At 34.7% G+C, this 20,054-nt stretch overlaps 1 protein-coding gene across 1 annotated transcript in view; it reads left to right on the plus strand.

Moving 5' to 3' along the window:
• The first annotated feature begins 1,325 nt into the window (after positions 1-1,325).
• Fam98b (family with sequence similarity 98 member B) overlaps positions 1,326-20,054 on the plus strand; it is a 30,341-nt gene continuing 11,612 nt past the window's right edge. Inside the window, exons 1-6 of the mRNA XM_026391762.2 lie at positions 1,326-1,414; positions 10,070-10,215; positions 11,719-11,853; positions 15,755-15,933; positions 18,333-18,413; positions 19,327-19,443. Of these exons, the coding sequence (XP_026247547.2) occupies positions 1,344-1,414; positions 10,070-10,215; positions 11,719-11,853; positions 15,755-15,933; positions 18,333-18,413; positions 19,327-19,443 (729 nt within the window). The 5' untranslated portion in view covers positions 1,326-1,343. The remainder of the gene's footprint in view (positions 1,415-10,069; positions 10,216-11,718; positions 11,854-15,754; positions 15,934-18,332; positions 18,414-19,326; positions 19,444-20,054) is intronic.

Raw genomic sequence — 20,054 nt, forward strand, 5'->3', positions numbered from 1 at the left:
ATCTTGCGGGACACTAAGTAACAGTATCCTGTAAGTAGTCATTATACATTATGAGCAAGCATCTCTCAGGGTATGAAACACATTTATGAGTAGGCTTTTTCTTTGAACACTGATTGGGAGGTGAGAGTATTATTGACTTTTACTGTGGCTAGGGATGCTATGTATTCTGCAATGTAGATGACAATCTTTTACAAGAATAATTAGCCTGGAGTGGTGGTGCATGCCTCTAATGCCAACAACTATGGAGGTTGAGGCAGGAGTATTGCAAGCCAGACTCAGCAATTTAGTGAGGCCCTAACCAATTTAGCGACACATGCCTCAAAATAATACATAAAAACTCTGGGGATGTAGCTCAGTGGTAAAGCACCCCTGGATTCCATCCCTAGTACAAAAAAAAAAAATCAATAGTTGTAAATAGTTGTATGTCTTACATGACTTTAATCTGTAAGAGGGCCTTCTGAGATACCCCTGTAGGTGATATATCTGCTAATAATAATCTGACCCAATATTCTGATTCCCTTTTACATATTAAAACCTAGGAATTTTGTTCTGTATTGTTTAGATAAAGATTGAATTTCCCATGAATGGTAATAGAGGGAATAGTGTATTTTGTTTTTTGGAACTTTATGGAGGGTTAGTCATAATTCTATAAATTGATATCCAGTACCTTACTCTGCTCTTGGTATTTTTGTTGCTTATACAATTCATATATTGTTTGCAATACACATAGCTTGAATACGTATTTGAAGTGATTCCACAGACAGAAACAAATATCTGGTCACTTCATTGGTCTTCTATGTTTCATAATGAAATAATATTTTTGTTATAAATTACCTTCCCTTCTATATTAAAATCGGAGCATTGCTGTGCATATTGATTTAGTAATTATACTTGTCAGTAGATGCTATTGTTTAATAATTGTAACTCGAGATAATTATAATTTCATCTCAGGATTTTTGTTTCAAAAAGAGAGGTCTAAGCCGGGCTTGGTGGCACACATGGCAGCAGGATCGCAAGTTCAAAGCCAGCCTCAGCTACTTAGCCAGGTCCTAAGCAATTTAATATTTGATGTTTGATTTCAACATACTGATAAGGCTCCAGAAAGATTCCTTTTATTGCAATTATTTACTTTTTATTATTGTTTTAAGAAACTACTACTGTTATACAAAGCGGTTTTAGACTCTATCAATCAAGCGTGGACTTCGTTAGGCCGGGAACCTTGGCGGCCTCCTTCAGAGGTGCACTCAGTAGTCACCGTCGATATCCTAACCGGAACCTTGGCGCTGTGACGTTGGTTTCCGGCGGTCTCTTTAGAAAGCCGAACAGCTTTGGGCCAAAGGACCATGAGAGGGCCGGAGCCGGGTCCCGAAGCTACCATGGAGGGGGACGTGCTAGACACACTGGAGGCTCTGGGGTAAGTGTTCTTGGGACTTTTCCTTCGAAAACGTAACCTTTTCTTCTGTTTGGCTGCTGCAGCCTCCTCCCCGTCAGTCTCCGCCGAGTCTGCGCGGCCCGCGTGCAGGCCTCCTCAGCCTTGCTGCTTCCGGCGCCGACGGAGTTAAGCGGGAGGCGGGAGAGAAATCCGTTTAGAGGGTGGAGCAGGGCCGGAGAGCTGGGGCCCGTGGCCCCCTCTTACAAACTCTTTGCTTAGAAACTCTGCAGCCGGACCCGGCGGGATGGGCTGGCGTGGAGCCGGCGAGCTACCGCCTGTCCCGCAGGCACGCCCGTGCCGGCAGGTGATGTTTATGTTGACGTTGTTTTCGCGCCCGGAGGCGGTCCTGGAACCCGAACTATGGCTGTGGACTAGTCTCCTACAGTGTACAACCCGGGACTTGCTTGGGGCTCAAGAGTCAATCATTCCTGCATCTTTGACAGGAGAAAGCATTTTGTTTAGTTCAGTCCGAGTCCATGCATTGAACCATTTAATCCGTTCGCTAATACATATTTATGTGCTAGAAAAGGTTTTCGGATTATTATAAATTCAGTCGTGGAAGGTACAAGGAGTCTCTTGCCTGCTGCTATTCACAATTCAGAGTACTTTTATGAGAACTCCCAGGGGTCGAGGTGGCAGTGATGTTAACAGCTTGCAGGTGTCGGGGTCCTTATACTCCACAACATAACCTACGCTCATCCCGTTTTTCATCACAGCCCTTGCTCCCATCTTGTTTGCCAATTTGTCAGTCTCTTCAACTTCACGCTTCCTTTTTCTCCCTCCTCCCAAATCAGCTCCTGGAAAACTGGTACCTTCCGGGTTTTGTTTCCTGCTGCGCTCCCAGCAACATCCCAGATTGGGGTCTGTCACGTGTATGGTGACTGAGTGAATGAGTAAATGAATGAAGACAAGTTCAAAGGAAACTTGCACAGAAGTAAGCATAGGACCAGATTATTTGAGAGTCGAAAAGATTCCTATTAAAAACCTAAAAAGCTTGGAACAATCTGCATAGTCTTTTGCTGTGCTGCCTGCAAGGACTTCTTAATGGGGTGAGCTGTGCCTTCGCAGTACTGTGTAAAACTTGAAACCCTTATGTCCTTGATTTTTCTCCTCCAAACTGCATTTGTGCCTCTACCAACTGCTTCTTTAGTTGCACCCAGATAAAACCTACTCTGCTGTGACCCTGCATTAGAGAACTTTGTGTTAGTAGCTCTTGAATAAATGTTTGTTTAATGAAGGAACAGATAGTGATTATTTAAGAGGCATTTGTTTTTGTTTTTACTTATGTGCAACCCCTTGGAAATTCTTCCTTAATTTGATTAAAGAAGTAATGAAGACAAGAAGTTAAAATACTTCAAAGTGTTTAGACTCCAGTTTGATTGCCAAAGTACTCCCAATAAGAACAATGGGATCCTGTAAATCATTTATGAAAAGGGGGAAAACAGTGTTTTTATTCCTTCTTTCATTCCTTGAACTTACTGTTTATATTTTAGTGTTTTGGAAAATGAAGTTTTCTGTAGTCTTGACTTTAATCAAGAAAAATTAGTTTCACATTATTCAGTATGGGAAGTAAAAGAGTTTGCATACTATAAAATTGTTTTTTTTCCTAGAATACCTGAGGAAAAGGGTTTGACATTCGAATTCCATGTGATAATGAAATGTGAAAAAATAGTTTTTACAGTATATGTTATAATTTAATACTGTTTTCAAATGTCCATGTAAATAGTGACTAATGTGTTTTCTGTTGTGGTTTTAGACATTTAGGATACCAGTGAAGGTGCTTTAGTTTGTTGTATAAAGAAATTAATGGGAGGAACTAAAAGGGAATCTGATAAAGAATAATGTTATAGTATATTACAAATGAAAATGATTGGAATCACTCAGTTTCCTCATCTCTGAAATGAGTGTGTTGGAGCAGATGATTTCACAATAGTTCATGATTTTGTGGAACAGTAGGTCTTGTTATACATTAGAGTCATGTGTGGAACTGGGAGCAGTGGCACCCTTCTGTAATCTCAGTGACTCTGGAGGCTAAGGTAGGAGGATCATAAATTCAAGGCAAGCTTTAGCAATTAGTGAGACCCTGTCTCAGAAAAAAAAAAAAAAAATCATGTATGGAGGTTGTGAAAAATGTTCCCCATTCTGGCAGATACCACAGCTGACTGAATGATCATCTGCAGAGGTGCAGTATAGACTTGAATATTTTTACAAAGCTTCACAGCTTAGATTGAGAGCTACTAGTATAGAAGGTAACACAACTGTATGTTGAGCACTGTTCTGAGGTATTGGTGATGAACACAGTAGTCTTGGTTCTTGTCCCTGTTGGGCTTACAGTCAAGTGCAAAAACAGACAGGGTCACACAAATAATCATAAACTGTAACGAGTTCTTCAAATGAAAGGAACAGTAATATTTTAGAAAGCTTAGTGGTAGGTTCCTGAGTAATTGACTTTTGGGACAAAGTAGGAAGGGAGAATAGAAGTTAAGTACGTGAGATTGGATGGAAAAGGAGGATAAAGGTGTCCTTATAGTGAGAACAAAACATGAAGACCTTGAAGTAGGAAGGAGCATGTTGTATTAGAAGAAAAGGAAGTAACTTCATGTGGTAAGAAGGCAGAGTGCAAGGGACACAGTGGTGGGAGATTGGAAGCATGAATCGGGTGAGGACTAGCACATGCAGCAACTTTTTAGGCTTTGATGTAGATTTTATTCTTTAACAGCAATGGAATATGACAGAAGGGTTTTAAATAAAAAAGGGAGTGATTATATGTCTATTTGGAAAGGTACGTCTCTCAGCAAATGAGTTGGAGAATTTAGTGGCCTGAGACATTGTTTAGTGGCAGTGAATATGAAAAGAAGTACATTATAAGACTTAGTGAGTAATTGGATATTAGATTTCAGGGATTCATTTCTTTAGTTAATATTAAGCACCAAAGTGAAATGACACTGTAGAATCTAAATTGGATAGGAAATTAAGTGAAGAAAGGAGGGAGCTAGTAAATAGAATGTGGAAGGACCAATGGAATGGAAGTAGTGAGATCAAAGAGTAGTTGTAGGTGAGTAGTCAAAAAGGCAAGCTGGAAGGATAGATGTAGTAGGTTGTGATGAGGGAGTGATGTGTTTGAATTTGTGATTTGGGAGGTAGAGTAGGTGTAGCGAAGGCAAGGTCCAAGAGATAGCTGATTGATATAAGGTAAAGAAGGTTGGTAAAAAGGAAATTAGGAAATTGCAAGTTCAGAGTACCAGATAGGATATACATATGGACTTTGAATAAACTCATTATAATGGCAAAAATACAGGTGGAGAGGAAAGGTGATAAAAGGGAATGTTGAGTGTCCAGGAGATTGATAGATGAAAAACACAAGTGGAAGAGGGTGGCAGATCTGACTGGCTAGACCTTTTGAGAGAGCAGGAGCAGTGATTTGGATACTGTCTTGGAAAGTAAGGAGGACAAAAACCTATCAACTGATCTTGTGCAATTTGAGAATAAAAATAAGGAAAGCTAGAGGTGGTAGGAATAAACTTTTTGAGTGATATTGACAAAATATGAGTTGTTTATGGGTGGTACACAGTGGAAGAGATGGGAAGCAGGTAGGGGTAGAGAGCTGAATCAGAGGCTCGACTAGTCAGGTTGGCAAATAACAGGGGAAAATACACAATCTCATGTTATGTTAGCTGGTGAAAATAAACAGAAAGTAAGTAAGGCCCTGGATGTCTTTCTCTCTGAGGAAAGTTGCCAGTATCCTTAATGGAAAGATGTGGATCACCTAGCTTGAAGTGGTGCCAGACTACTACCAATTGTTCCAGTAAGAGGCCCTGGTGGGGAGGTAATCTAGGCTTATGAGGGATGTCACCAGTGTTTGGAATAACAATATCACTTTCCTAATAGGAATGTATAGAACAAACTAAGAGCATGGCTATTCTCAGTAAATAGCAGAATTGCATTGGGAAATCAAAGCAAGCATGCAGTAGTAGTAGTGATAAGCAGTAAACAGTTGCTAAATATGGCATAAATAGACTCTTGAATTCCTGCTGTAATTTCTCCTAGTCTACAAGGGTAAAAACAATGAGTAGTGATGACAAACATTGAGAGATATTTAAGTGAAAAAAAAAGTTTCTTAGTACTGTGCTGTTTAATGAGAGGTCTGTGGACCAGCAGCATTGATATCACCTGGGAATTAGGAATACAGAATCTTAGATCTCACTATTGCTCTGCTGAATTAGTCTATTTTAACAAGACCCTCAGGAGATCAATATGCATATGAAAGTTTAAGAAGCATTGCTGTAGTCTGATGTACTATTTCCTACTCTTATTCAATTATCTAGCAGAATATTTTCAGATATTTCTACTATGTAAAACAATTAGATATGTTTCTGAATGGCGACAGTTCAGTAGGGGAAGTAGGGATTAAGAACATAGGGCTGTAGCAATAAGAGTGTATGGCTCAGTTCCTAGCCAGTTAGCTATGATTATGACAGTCCCAAGGAAGTTCTCTCTCTGTACTTCAGTTTTCTCATCTGTAAAATGAGGTTAAGAAGAGTACCTACTCTAATAGGTATTATGGCAATTAAATGAGGTAATATATGCATAACGCTTAGGGCTAGCCTAAGTAAGCAGTTTGTGTTAGCTACTGTTACAATTATTATTAGATATTCAGATTTGTTAAATGTATTTATGTTTTCCTCTTTTTATTTTTACCTTACTTGATTAGCTAAGGCATTAAATATTATGAATTTTTTCCTTTGGTGATTTGAGCAGTTTTTATTGAATTTGATAAATGGCATTTCAATGAAAACTGACTTACATCTACCAATATGAATTAGTTGACATTTATTCAGGAGTTTATGATTATTTTATTGCAGAAATGAAAGCAAATGGGGGAAATAAGACATTTACTATTAAGTCTCAATGAAAATCACTGTATGATATGGAGGAAGAGGTGAGACATAGAGGAAGCAGCTTTGGGCTGGGGGTGCAGTCCCAGTTCTGCCTTTTATTTGCTGAATCATCTGGGTCAGGTTAGTTGCTTAGTTTCCTTATAGGTATTGACAGATGTTTGAGTTCATACAGAGTATTTGGGCTAAATTCACTTAAATCCTAATGCCATTGTTTATTTGCTTATTTTCTAGTCCTATAGAATTAGGATAATACCACCTCAAAGCATTGTTATAATGATTGAATGAATTATATATGACTAGCATTGTGCCTGGCCTGCTACTTAAGGCAGGTATCCTCACCTTGTTAAGTCTTAATTTCTTTACCTGCAAAGTGGGAGTTAGAAAATATTCCCCATGTGATACAACTGGAGAATTCAGAGAAAAACAAATGTAAATGACTTAAACATATGCAGAGACACACAGCCTTGCTTATAAAAGAAATGTAAACACTGACCTACCACATAGTCAGAATTCCAAGTTTGATATTTTCAGTGAATTACCAGACAGTGATAGATACCTTGATAGTACAACTCCTGTAGAGGTAGGTTTAATAATGAAGATTTAATAATGTCTAACAAAATTATACATCTATATACTCTTTGATCCCAAAATCCCACCTTTAGGAATCTATCCCAAATATACACTGATGAAACTTTGCCAAATTATAATAACAAAATAGTAGAAACTACCAGGATATCCTCATTAGAAGCTGATGAAGATATGATGTATTCAGACAGATAATACACAGCTGTAAAAATGATTGAAATTTATCTGTAAGTATTCATCTCTAGTAAATGCAAATATATGTATGAGCATGTATGTTTGAAGGAAGGAATAGAGCAGTGTGTAATAGGCTACCTTTTGTCTTAAAAAGGAGAAAAATATATATGCTTGTATTATTTTAAAAACTATTATAGAAGTATAACCCCAAACTTGTAAATATGGTTACATGTTGGGTGGGAGGCAGAACATAGGGAATAGAATAAGATTAAGATTGTGAATGTACCTTGTTTTGTAAATTAGACTTAAATCCACAGAAATATTTTATATAATTATAAAGCAGAATTAAATAAAAATGAAATCAAAACAAAACAAATCCCAAGCTATGGAATCAACCCAGGTGCCCTACAACAGATGAATGGATAAAGAAAATGTGGTATATATACACAATGGAATATTACTCAGCCATAAAAAGAATGACATTGTGACATTTGCTGGAAATGAGTGGATCTGGAGACTTAGCATAGCTAAGTGAAATAAATCAATCCATAAAAACCAAAAGTCAGATGTTCTCTCTGATACGTGGATGCTGACACACAACAAAGGGGTGTGGAAAAGAATAGAAGTTCAATAAATTCGATAAGGGGAATTAAGGGAAGGGTGGAGGGACAGGAAATAGGAAAGACAATAGAATCAGCCTGACTTAACTTTCCTACATACATAAATAAATACACCACAGTGAATCTCTACATCATTTACAATCATAAGATTGGGATCCTAATTAAAATAAGATGTACTCCATGTCTGTATACATATGTCACATTATACTCTACTGTCATGTATAACTAAAAAGAACAAATAAAAATAATTTTAAAATATTAAAAAATCCCTAAAAATTAAAGCACAATGAATCAAGTGTCTATTGGTATATTGAGTAGATGGAGTAATTGCCTGGAAATAAACTGTTTTTCTGTACAGTCTTAATGGAATATATTCTAAATATAAAAAATTGGATTAATTGGACAGTTTACTTCTCAGATGTATTTAATTGAAGAATTTGTCCAATTGAAGAGTTTGTCTCCAGACATTTTTCTAAAATGTTACAATTAAAATTCAAACATTTTGTTAATTGATAGTAAATTGTTCTGGTATATACAGTGAAAGGGAATTGAAAGCATTATTTACACATTGTGCCACATAAATTCAGCCAAATATGAGTACAACATATCAAGGCAAATTCCTTTCATGGACTTGCACTTTCTGTTCTGTTTTTTGTTCCAATGGGACTTAATGTTTTGGGTGTATACACCAATAGGTGACATGAAACAGAAGTTGGGATTATTATGGTAACCTGAGCATGTTGGAATCCAAGGAGAGGCTGAATGTTATATGTAACCTACTAATTGGAGTAATCTATGAATCACAGTGAATGGTAGAACCAGACAGAGCTGCATATTGCAGAATAGACAGCAAGGTTTGGGCAGAGCAGTCACCAACAGTTTCCAAATAAGCAATAGCTAATATCTGTAATATCAGAAATCCATATTTCCCTTTCTGGAACAGTGGCAATAACAGTGTATCTTAATAAATGCCATTGGGAGAGTGAAATGAAAATTTTCTCAAAAATAAAACCACTGAAAAGTTTAATTTGATTTACAGGGATTAATCACAGTTGAGGAATTTGACCCACAGGGATAATTAATTGATTCAAAAACTTAAACTATTTTCTGTAATGTTGTTAATATTGCTGGATTTCCTATTCTGAAACTAGGTAATTTATATCTATTTTATATTTAATTGGATTATATAAATATCATTAGAATTTTCATTTTAAAAGAAAATAAATATAAAACAAGTAAAAACCTCACAGTTGCAAATTCAGATTGGAAATAGCAATATGTATTCCTGATGTAATTTCTCTTAAAAAGACATACAGGGGTTAGGGGTATAGCTAAGTGGTAGTATGCATGCTTAGCTTGCCCAAAGCCCTAGGCTCAAACTCCAGTAACCCCTCCCCTCAAATATGTGGAAACAGTGACCAATGTGTAATAACAGATTATATACTCTAAATGCCATTAAAAAGGACGAGGGACTCTTGGAGAGATGTCTGACTACAGCAGGACTAGGGCAGGAACATCTTGTCATAGAAAGCAAGGAAAGTATTTAAAGACTACTAAGGATAAGTCATAGGACTCATTGGCCATATGAGTGGGCTCCTACTAATGAGAGTTAGAACAATTTAAATATCAATAACTGCAGTAGATTAAAACATATCAAATACATTAAAATTGTGAGATTATGACATTTTTAAAAGTTGCAGAAAGAACAATAAAAGAAAATTGATATCTAATTCAATTAAGATAATAAGGTATTTTGAAACTTTAAGGTTCTTGTCAAATACATTTGCAAAAGTATTTAAAAGTATAAAATTGTGAAGTGAAAAAATGATTCAGGTTAAATTGATCTCGTAGGTATTTTTCAGGTTTAGGTTTTTGAAATTTAAAATTTGCGCCTGTGTTTTTTTTCACTATAAATCTTATTTTTGGAACTAATATAAAACTGAAAAAGTTTCTATTATCTGACTTTGTATTATCTGTAATATTGACAATTGTTAGATAGTTTTATGGTAAAATGTTAAAATATGGGGAAAAAAGCCAAATACTATTTGTATAGAGTAAGAATTGGCAAACTATTTCTGTAAAAGGCCAGATAGTTAACATTATAGGCTTTACTGATCAATTACCTGGTTATAACTGCTCACATCTGCCCTGGTAGTATGAAAGCAGCCATAGACAATTCTGTAAATTAGTATGTTTATTCCCTGTGTTCTAATATCACTTCATGTATCGAAACAGATAGCATATAATTTTATATACATGTAATCTCTAATTTAAATTTTATTCCTAAGCCTGAATAGGCCTTAATAGAGAATATTAGATTTCTTTTCTTTTCTTTTTAATTGCCTTTTCTTCCTTTCTAGGTATAAGGGACCACTGTTAGAAGAACAAGCCCTTACCAAGGCAGCAGAAGGTGGACTGTCTTCACCTGAATTTTCAGAGCTCTGTATTTGGTTAGGCTCTCAAATAAAATCATTGTGCAACTTGGAAGAAAGTATCACTTCAACTGGTATTGTCATTTAGTTTTATTTACCTTTCTGTTATTAGTAATAAAATAAACTGCTAGCTCATAATTTATAATTTTATTAATCATGGGATCACAGTAGAAAGAAAAATTGCTAATGGGGAGAAGTTCAGTATGAGATATTAAAAATCTTGATTTAGAATTTTATGGTAGTACAAAACTGATTCTCAAATTTGATGTAAAATTATGAACAATACTATTTATCTGCCGTGTTGACTCTAGTATTGTTCTTTAGCAAAAAATAGTCTGAATTTGGTTATTTTAAAAAAATTTTTTAATATGACTCAGTTTTGAACTAATTTTATATACATGTAATCTCTAATTTAAATTTTATTTCTAAGCCTGAAACTCAGGGCATGTATTTATATAGAAATACTTTTATAAAAATATGCCCTGACTCAAAGCTTGTTCAATTTATTATCATCTTGGTAACTGGAGTCCTTGTGGATCTTTTTTTATTTTATTTTATTTTTTGGTACCAGGGATTGAACTTGGAGGCACTCGACACTGAATCACATCCGCAGCCCTGTTTTTTGTATCTTTTATTTAGAGACATGGTCTCACTGAATTGCCTTGCTGAGATTGGCTTTGAACTGTTGATCTTCCTGCCTCAGCTTCCTGAGCTGCTGGGATTACTGTCATGTACCACCCACCTGCCCCCACCCCCGCTCTCTGCCCAATCTTTGGTATAATTTCAGATAGTGTGAGAAAATAAAACATGAAAAACTATTGGGCATTTGCTAGGGAACAAAATAGTCTTCCCTTCTAAAGCTGTCCTTTGAAATTATTTTTTTCCTTGCCAAATTTTAACAGAAGTTGGTCTGGGAATGTAGCTCAGTGGTAGAGTACTTCCATAGCGGGTTCCATCTCTAGCACTGCAAACACAAAAGAAAACAAGCAACAAATTTAACAGAATTCCTGTGAAACAAAGTAAAATAATGTGAATTCAAAACAAGGCACAGTTCCTACATAATTACATTTCAAATTAAAGATAATGAAACTTAATTAAATGATTGCATTTAATAATCTGGTTAGAAATAAAAAAGAAATGGGTAATTTACTCTGAAGCCAGTTACAATAATTGTAGATCTAATAATGTTTTAAGTGTTTCAATTGCTAGTTCCAAATATTTCCAGTTTACCTGATTTTATGGAGAGTTCATTGGACAAAACTTGTCAGAGATTTAAATATAAGTGTTTGCAATCTTGTTATTACAGATGTTCTTAAATTGATTTTTGTTCTTAAATTTAAGCCTAAACACTTGTGCGTGCGTGTACACACACACACACACACACACACACACACACACACACTTTGTATGGAAATTAGTTGCCTTAAGCTAAGCTTTGTAGTTACACATCTAAGGATTAAATGTGAAAGTGAAAATTTAGAATTGAATATAAAATTGAAATTAATGAGGTAGATTTCATAGTATTGGATTATATGGTAAGTACTTAGTAAATGTATTATGATTTTTCTTTTTTAAAGGGAGAGATGACCTAGAGAGCTTCCAACTTGAGATAAGTGGTTTTTTAAAAGAAATGGCATGTCCATATTCTGTTCTCATATCAGGAGATATTAAAGACCGTTTAAAAAACAAGGATGACTGTTTGAAACTTCTATGTAAGTTATATTTCCTTGGACATTTAAATGCATGTGTTTGATCTGGTTTTGTTATTTTCAAGCCAAAATTTATGCAGTTTCATTAATGAAACATTACTCATTTTATCTGTTGAAAATATTTTAGTATTTGACTTAAAATATGATGCTGTCTCAGATGTTTGCATAAATAAATTTAAGTAAATTCTACGAGTATATCCTCTAACACTTGGGATGTTATGGTTAATATAGAATGCCCTGTTTGTACTTTCTATTTCCTTCACCTTATTCCTCTCTTAGCATTTATGACTAGATGTGTAAAGTTGGTGATCTCCAAGGTCCTATTTAATTTAAAACTCTGGGAACTAGACTGCTAAGGAGATTATGAGATCTCATTTTAGTGATAGGCATTGAATGATAATCTGTTCAAAAACATTTATTGATCACCTACTCTTCTCTTGTACCAAAAACTGTCATAGGCACCAGGAAGATGTTGGTGTGTTTTTTTTTTTTTTAAGAAAAGTTTGTATAGTCCTTTTTGATTATAAAAATATATGCTCAGGAGGAATGTGATGGGGTATTAATGTTTATGGATACCAAGTTTCACTGGGGAAGATGAAAAAGTTCTGGAGATTAATGGGATAATGGCAATGCAATAATATAAATATGCTTATTGTTACAGAGCTGTATGCCTAAAAATGGCTAAAATGGTAAAGTTTTAAACTTACATGCTGATGGTATAAGTCTTAGAAAGTAGACAAAATTGTAAAGAAGAAAATAATTTGTAACTTTACTACCTAGAGAGAATTATGAATACTTTTGGTGTATTTTCTTTTGAGGGGGCGGGTACTGGGGAATGAACTCAGGGGCATTCGACCACAGAGCCACATCCCCAGCCCTATTTTGTATTTTAGAGACAGGGTCTCACTGAGTTGCTTAGTGCCTTGCTTTTTCTGAAATTGGATTTGAACTCTCAATCCTCCTGCCTCAACCTCCGAAGATGCTGGGATTACAGGCTTATGTCATTGTGCCTTGCAACTTTTTGGTGTATTTTCTTTCCCCTTTTCTTGTGTGTGTACACACACATACACACACACAGAGGAATGATTGAGAAACTGTTACAGATGCAGTTCCTTTTCTTCTTCCCCTCATTTGATGTATTATTCTACTCTTCATTTCCCCCTCACTTCCTGTTGTTATTATTTTTTGGTACTGGTGATTGAATCCAGGACCTTGTGCATGCTAGGCAAGTGCTCCTTTTATTTTATTTTGAGACAGAGTCTAGTTAAATTACCAATGTTGGCTTTGAACTTGTAATCTTCCTGCCTCAGCCTCCCAGGTAGCTGGGATTACATGTGTACTCCACTATGCCCAGCTTTTTTTTTTTTTTTTAATCAAATTGATTTAAATTAACTCTATTACTTTTTATTGGCATAATATTTTTAGTTAATAGATTTCAAGTTTGGAGGTATTTTAATTTTTTTTTCTATTTTAAAACAATTTGTGTTTCTGGTTACTTTTACTTAGACAAAGACTATGAACATTAAAAAAAATCTTTTGTCTAGTTATATTGCCATATTTTGCTTCAGAAATCAATTCACAGTCTTACCAAAATTTACTCTTTATCTTTAGTTTAACTGAAGTATAGTTATAGTTAGCTGTTTGAATCATATTTAGTGATATAATAATCTTGCTATTGATCCTAGAATGTTTGTAGTGTGCTTAAAATAAAAAGGGCAAATTCCTTCCTATGGGAAAAGCTTTAATGAATCAAGAGGAAAACATGAGAACTTCACTAGAAAAATGTATGAAGTATATAAGACGTGAACATGTATTCTAAAAAAAATTTTTTTTTTTGTACTGGGAATTGAACCCAGGGGCACTCAACCACTGAGCCACATCCCCAACCCTTTTTAAGATATTTTATTTAGAGACAGGGTCTTGCTGTGTTGCTTAGGGCCTTGCTAAGTTGCTGAGGCTGGCTTTGAACTCGCAATCCTCCTGCCTCAGCCTCTTTGGATTACAGGCGTGTGCCACCACACCCTGCAAGAAAAAGAATTTTAAAATTGCATATAAAGTGAAAAGATGCACAATGTTTTTCAAAATCAAGGCATTATAAAAATAAAATAATACAAGTGTGTAGGATAACAAATTCTTATATACTGTAGACATGCTATGGGGGTCAAATAACTGGTGTAGCCTCTTGGGAGGCTTTCAAAATCATAGTTAAAAACTCACCTTTCTTTGACCTGGTAATTCATTGTCTCTGAATACATATCTAATGCCCTAAATATTGAAAGATAAATGAAAAGGATGTTTATTACAACATTGTGATATCAAGAAGACTGGAAACCTGAGTGTCCACAAATAGTTAAATGGGGATGGTGCATTTATGCAGTGATATCACAATCTAGTCGTTAGGAAAAATGAAAATAGATCAAATGTGCTTTTATGGAGAAATCTCTGAGATACGTTGGTAGTAAAAAGCAACATAGAACATGCATAATTTACTGTGGTGGGAAGACAACTTATTTTTCCCTGTATTCTTTATACTCTGCATAGGTTAGTCTTGACTAAACTCTTGATTGAACTATTGCTTAGAGCATGCTTCTGCAGAACAAATGCAGACTTCCAAAGATACATTTCTGAAGAACTAGTAGTCTCTTTTAATGAGGTTTTTAAATCAGAGGGTCCTTAGTGTAGTCCTCATCAATGAAGTATGGTAGATACTGGTTATAACTTTTTGGTATTTGGCTCTTTAGACTGTAATATGTAGATTGCATAAAAAATTAGTGTTTTTTCTCTCTCCATGAGAGTCACCTTGACTCTAAAACAAACTACACAGATGTCCCAACTTCTGCTTCATCTCTGTTCATTTAGAATCTCTGAGGATGGGATCCTGGTATCTATACTTTTTATACAGTTTCCTAGATATTGTGTTCTCAGCTGAATTTGAAACTGCTATATTAAATTGTGGCTTTTGTGTAATGTCAATTTTAACTAAGGACAAAAACAATATCATAACTGTTGTAGTAAAAAGTTAATTTAAAATAAGACTATCCATCAAAGGTTTTTTAGTAATTTTCTTAAATATGGCTTTTGAAAGAATAGAATAGAATAGTGAAAGGAGAGGGAGTTGTGAACAGCTTCGTGTGGTCTTTACTGACTCACATTGTTCCCTCCATGTATAGGTGAGTTAGAGCTACACATTCTCTCCTAGCCCAGTGCTTTGTCATAAGAGAATGTGTTAGTAAAGTCTCATACATTCTTAATTTTTTGGTAGGTCTTTTCTACTGGATTTTAAACGCTTTAAGGGTAGGCAGTCTCTCTGATGTTGCAACTCCATTGTATACACTGTGCCTGACTCAGAACAAAATGTGTAGGTACATTGAAAAAGCATTGTAGATCATTTACTATATTAATTAAAATGGAACTGCAGCCAGCTAGTGCAAAATCAAGGAAAATATAATAAGTCATTAATTCATCCCTCTTTTACCTGATGGTATTAAATAAATTCATTTTCATTTTTATTTTTAGTGCCCCCCCTTTTTTTACTCATTTATTCAAACTAAGTCTTAGAGTAAATTTTTACAGGTAAAATAGATGAAAAGTGAAGCTTCTCCTTTGGAGGGACCTGGAGCCTTGAATGCTTGATTCTAGAGGGAGCTGCTCAGGCTTCTCCAATGTGAAAAACAATTAGCCATTTAAAGTACAGTATAAATTTGAAAGAGTATTTTATGTAGCTTTAGGTAAGTTGTGTCCCATTCACCTCCGCTGCCTTAACACAGTTTACTGTGTTCTGCAAATGTTTTATTGCTCTTTGGTCCTTTGTAAGGGAATATTGGTTTTGGTATTGTTGATACTTATTTTATTTAAGATATTTGGTGCAGATAATAACATTTGTTTTAACCTTTTTTTGTTATAGTATTTTTAAGTACAGAACTTCAAGCTTCACAGATATTGCAGAAGAAGAAACGTAAAAGTTCTCAGTTAGATAAAAACAGTGAAATTTATCAGGAAGTTCAAGTTATATGTGATTCTCTTGGTGTTCCCAAGTCAACCACTTCCGACATTCCACTTATGCTAAACCAAGTGGAATCAAAGGTATTCTATTTGTTTTATTTTTATTTTCTCCAAATTTAGCTAAATACTAACATATAAATGCTGGATTAAAATGAAAGCCTTTCCTTTAAGAGTAAAATATACATTATCATTTCAAGACAAATTTATCTTCATGTAAACTAAATTTTGGATTTGGACTTAATGTCCATGTGACTTAATTTGCCTATGGCTAATATTTAAGAATCAGATCTTAACATGTGAGTAGTGTTAGGCTTGGCTAGAGTTTGCCATAATAGAAATAACTTTTCAAATTTAAAGATTCTGTTACTAATCAGTGATATAATACAGTATAATGAAAGAAGGATAGTTTTTCTGTAAAGTCAAAAGAGAAACTAAACTTTTTTCCCAATGGATGTTACAGTGGGGTTTCTTTGGCTCTGATTGAAAAGTTTTTTTGTTGACAAGTGTTCAGTAAGTGAGTATTACATAATGAATGCATAAATGAGTATTCTGACAGAATAGTTAAAGACAAGTACAAATCTCATACCTCATGCTTTTTCCCTTATAATGGTCTTCTGGGCTGTTTACCTAAAAAGGCTTCCTATACCAGTCACTTCCTATTAAAACTAAAAATTTCTCTATTTTCTTTCTTCTATCTGTGATGTGTGCCCAGAAGACAACTTATTATCATTGGGGGAAAAATTTTTACAATGCAATCTAAAGCTGTTCAAAGGTATAGCAGCAAATAGGTATCATTTACTGTTCTAAATGCTTATATGTATAACTCATCTAATTCTCATATTACACATGAGATAATAACCTCTATGGGAAAAAACTGAGGTATTGAAAGATTTAATAATTTAAATAAGTAAGTTTCCAAGTAATGGTAAAAACCTGAGGTTTGAACATATGTAGTCACTTTCCAGAGCCTATGATCTTAACTCACTCCATAACAAGGAATGTGAATATCTGAGGGTGGCTACATGTAGGAAACTATATGGGTGCATTCAGAATCCCTCTGGAGTGAGGAGTTAAAACCTGGTGCATGCCTTAATCCCAGTGACTTGGAAGTCTAAGGTAGGAGGATCAAAAGTTCAAGGCTAGCCAAGCAAGGTCCTAGGTAACATTGTGAGACCCTGTCTCAAAATAAAAAAGGGCTGGGGATATTGCTCAGTGGTTAGGTGCCCCTGGGTTCAACCCCCAGTACAAAAATCAATAAATAATGTATAAAATAACATAAAATTGACATTACTTATCATGATTGGAATTTGTAGAAATGACATATTTTAAGAAAATAAGTTAATTCCATAAGATATGTAAAGATCAGGTCAATATCATTGGTATAGAGGTAGATTGCTACTAAGCTAGTGAAGCTTAAACTCTGGGGTCTCATTTGCATAGGTACTTTCTAAGCTAATTTAAAATATGACTTTCTAGATATAATTTGCATGTCATGAAATTCATTTCATCTTAAATATATAATCAATGAATTTTAGTATATTTACCAGATTGTACAACCATCTCTAAAATCTAATTTTAGAACATTTCCATCACTGTGAAAAGAAACCTCATGTTCATTTACAGTCATTTCCTATTACTACCCCATCTTCCAATGTGATTTTGAATTATTTTTCTTCAGGAGTGCCCCCAACATTAATTAAATAAGCTTCATTCTCCTTAAAACCTGAACTGCTCCTGGTTATCTTCTATTACTACCTTATAACTAAGAAACTTTAAATATTTCATTTATTTTTGAAACATTTTCTTTAGCTAGTGAAAGATTCTCTAGTTAGGAAGGTGAGCCTACTTAGGCTGTCATTCTGTGGTCGTTTTATTCAGGATAGATTATTATTATTGGATAGCTCCTGATACTACTAAAGAAAAAGTAAATGCCAAATATCTTGCTTACCAAAATAAATGTTTTAAGTAATTTAAATCAGTGACTTTGCAAAAGTAATGAAAATGTGTATGTGGTGACAATAATTGACATTTTTATATTGTCTTGCTGAACAATGAAACCAGAATAAATACAATTAGAATGTGCACATTGTATTTGAGAAAAATCAGTATGCTTGTTAAATGTGTAAGTATCCTCTTTGAGAATTTACCAGGAAGTAAGAGATTGCCATCTTAAGAAGAAACTCCAAAATTATTTCACATAAGACCCAATTTCTCATAGTAGAACCCTTTAATAGGTACCTTAGTCTCTGTACACTATTTCTTCTTATTAGAAAGATCTTCTGTAACTTGAATCAATATAACTGGTGCTTATTTGAAAAAGATAGTAATGGTACTCTTTCCTGATTTGTGAAGGTGTATTTTAATTATATCACTTTAACATTTTATTTATTCTCTAATGTTCAAAACAACACTCGCACCAGAATAAGCTTGTTTTTAAATTAGGTATATACATTTTCACAATTTTTTGTATTTACTTTTAGGTAAAGGATATTCTCTCTAAAGTCCAGAAAAATCATGTGGGAAAACCACTGCTAAAAATTGATTTAAGTCCGGAACAGGCGGTAAATCTTCCTTTCTTATTAGTTTGGTGCATATGATTGTATTAGTTAATTTTTTGTTACTACATTGAAATACTCAAGTCAGAATAACTTTATAAAGAAAAGAGCTTTATCTATCTCAGTCTTAGAGCCTGAATGTCCAGACAGCATGGTGTAGGCTCTTGCAAGGGCTGCTTCTTGGCTTTGTAACCTAATGATTGCAAGGATGGTAGTTGAAGGGAGATCTCACATTGTCAAACAGGAAGCTGGAGAGGCTGGGGTCCCACAGTTCCTTTCAGAGGCAACCCCAGTTGACCTAAGGATCGTCTACTAGGCCCTATTTTTTAATTCTCTTACTGCTTCCCAATACTGCCAACCTTCAGACAAAGTCTCCAACACAGGAAACTTTGGGGGGGGGGACAAATAATATATGAACCATATAATGACTTAATTTTGTAAATGGACATTCAGGTTTTACAATGCATAGCATGCATGTTATATTGGAGAATTAAAATGGATTGATATTCTAGAGTAATATATATAAACATTTCTTCAATCAAATTATTAAGTGAAAACATACCTGGTCAAGAATATTGAAATTGCCCAATCTGTTAGTGTAGTTATGATTTCAAAAAGACAATATTTTTAAAGCTGATGAGAAGAGAAATTACTGGTATATTTTTTCTATATTGGACATACTACATGGAAAGTAGAGTTTTTACTTAATATGTTTAATTGAAGATAAACTTGTTTAATATCTTCTAATATCATAAATGTTCTATTAGATGTTCATTATTTAAATAATTCACCATAAGGTCTAAAGGGAATTAGAAAATGGTTAAGTATAGTATATTTTAAATTAGTAGGAAGTACTTAATTCTTAGGTTTCTGTGTAGAATGAGTCTGAAGTTTATGGTTTTTGTTCCAAATTCCTTAGGAACAACTGGAAAGAATTAATGATGCCCTTTCCTGTGAATATGAATGCCGCCGCCGCATGTTAATGAAACGTTTAGATGTGACAGTGCAGTCCTTTGGATGGTCTGATAGAGCAAAGGTAAGGCTGTTTTCCCATTTGTATCCTGTAGGTGGTATCCTGTGACAGCTCTTCAAGATCTTGTTTGCTATTATGCAACTGTACCACATTTGTTCCTTATCGCTAATCTGAACCACATGTCTAGGTCAACTACTGGTCTCTTATATAAAATGATCCTAGTCTTGCACAAATTCCTGTTTGCAAAAACTTAATTTTTCCACAGGCTTTCATATTTGTTTTAAATTCATAGATGGTGTGATTTATGTCAGAATATGCCATTGCAAAGGAGGCATCCTATGAGATAATTAGTAACTTATTAAGAAAGTAGGATATAGAAACGGGACAGATCGTACTGATGCCTGAACAGTTCTTAAAAGTTTCTTAAAACTGGGTAGGTGGGGGATGTGTTCCATTTGAAAAGGAGGTTTCAGGAGAGGGGAATTCCCATTTATGAATCCCTTCAGAAAGCTTTTTAGAAAGCTGTCTCCCATCACTCCCATTTTAGGTGTTTAATTTGTATTCAAGATTTAGTTTGGGATCCTCCCTATTATGGTTTAGATATTAGGTGTTCTCCAGAAATTCACGTGTGAGACAATGCAATAAAGTTTAGAGCTAATATGATCAAGTTATGA

This window comes from Urocitellus parryii, chromosome 6 (genome assembly GCF_045843805.1).
Source record: "Urocitellus parryii isolate mUroPar1 chromosome 6, mUroPar1.hap1, whole genome shotgun sequence".
In the NCBI taxonomy this organism is placed as follows: domain Eukaryota; kingdom Metazoa; phylum Chordata; class Mammalia; order Rodentia; family Sciuridae; genus Urocitellus; species Urocitellus parryii.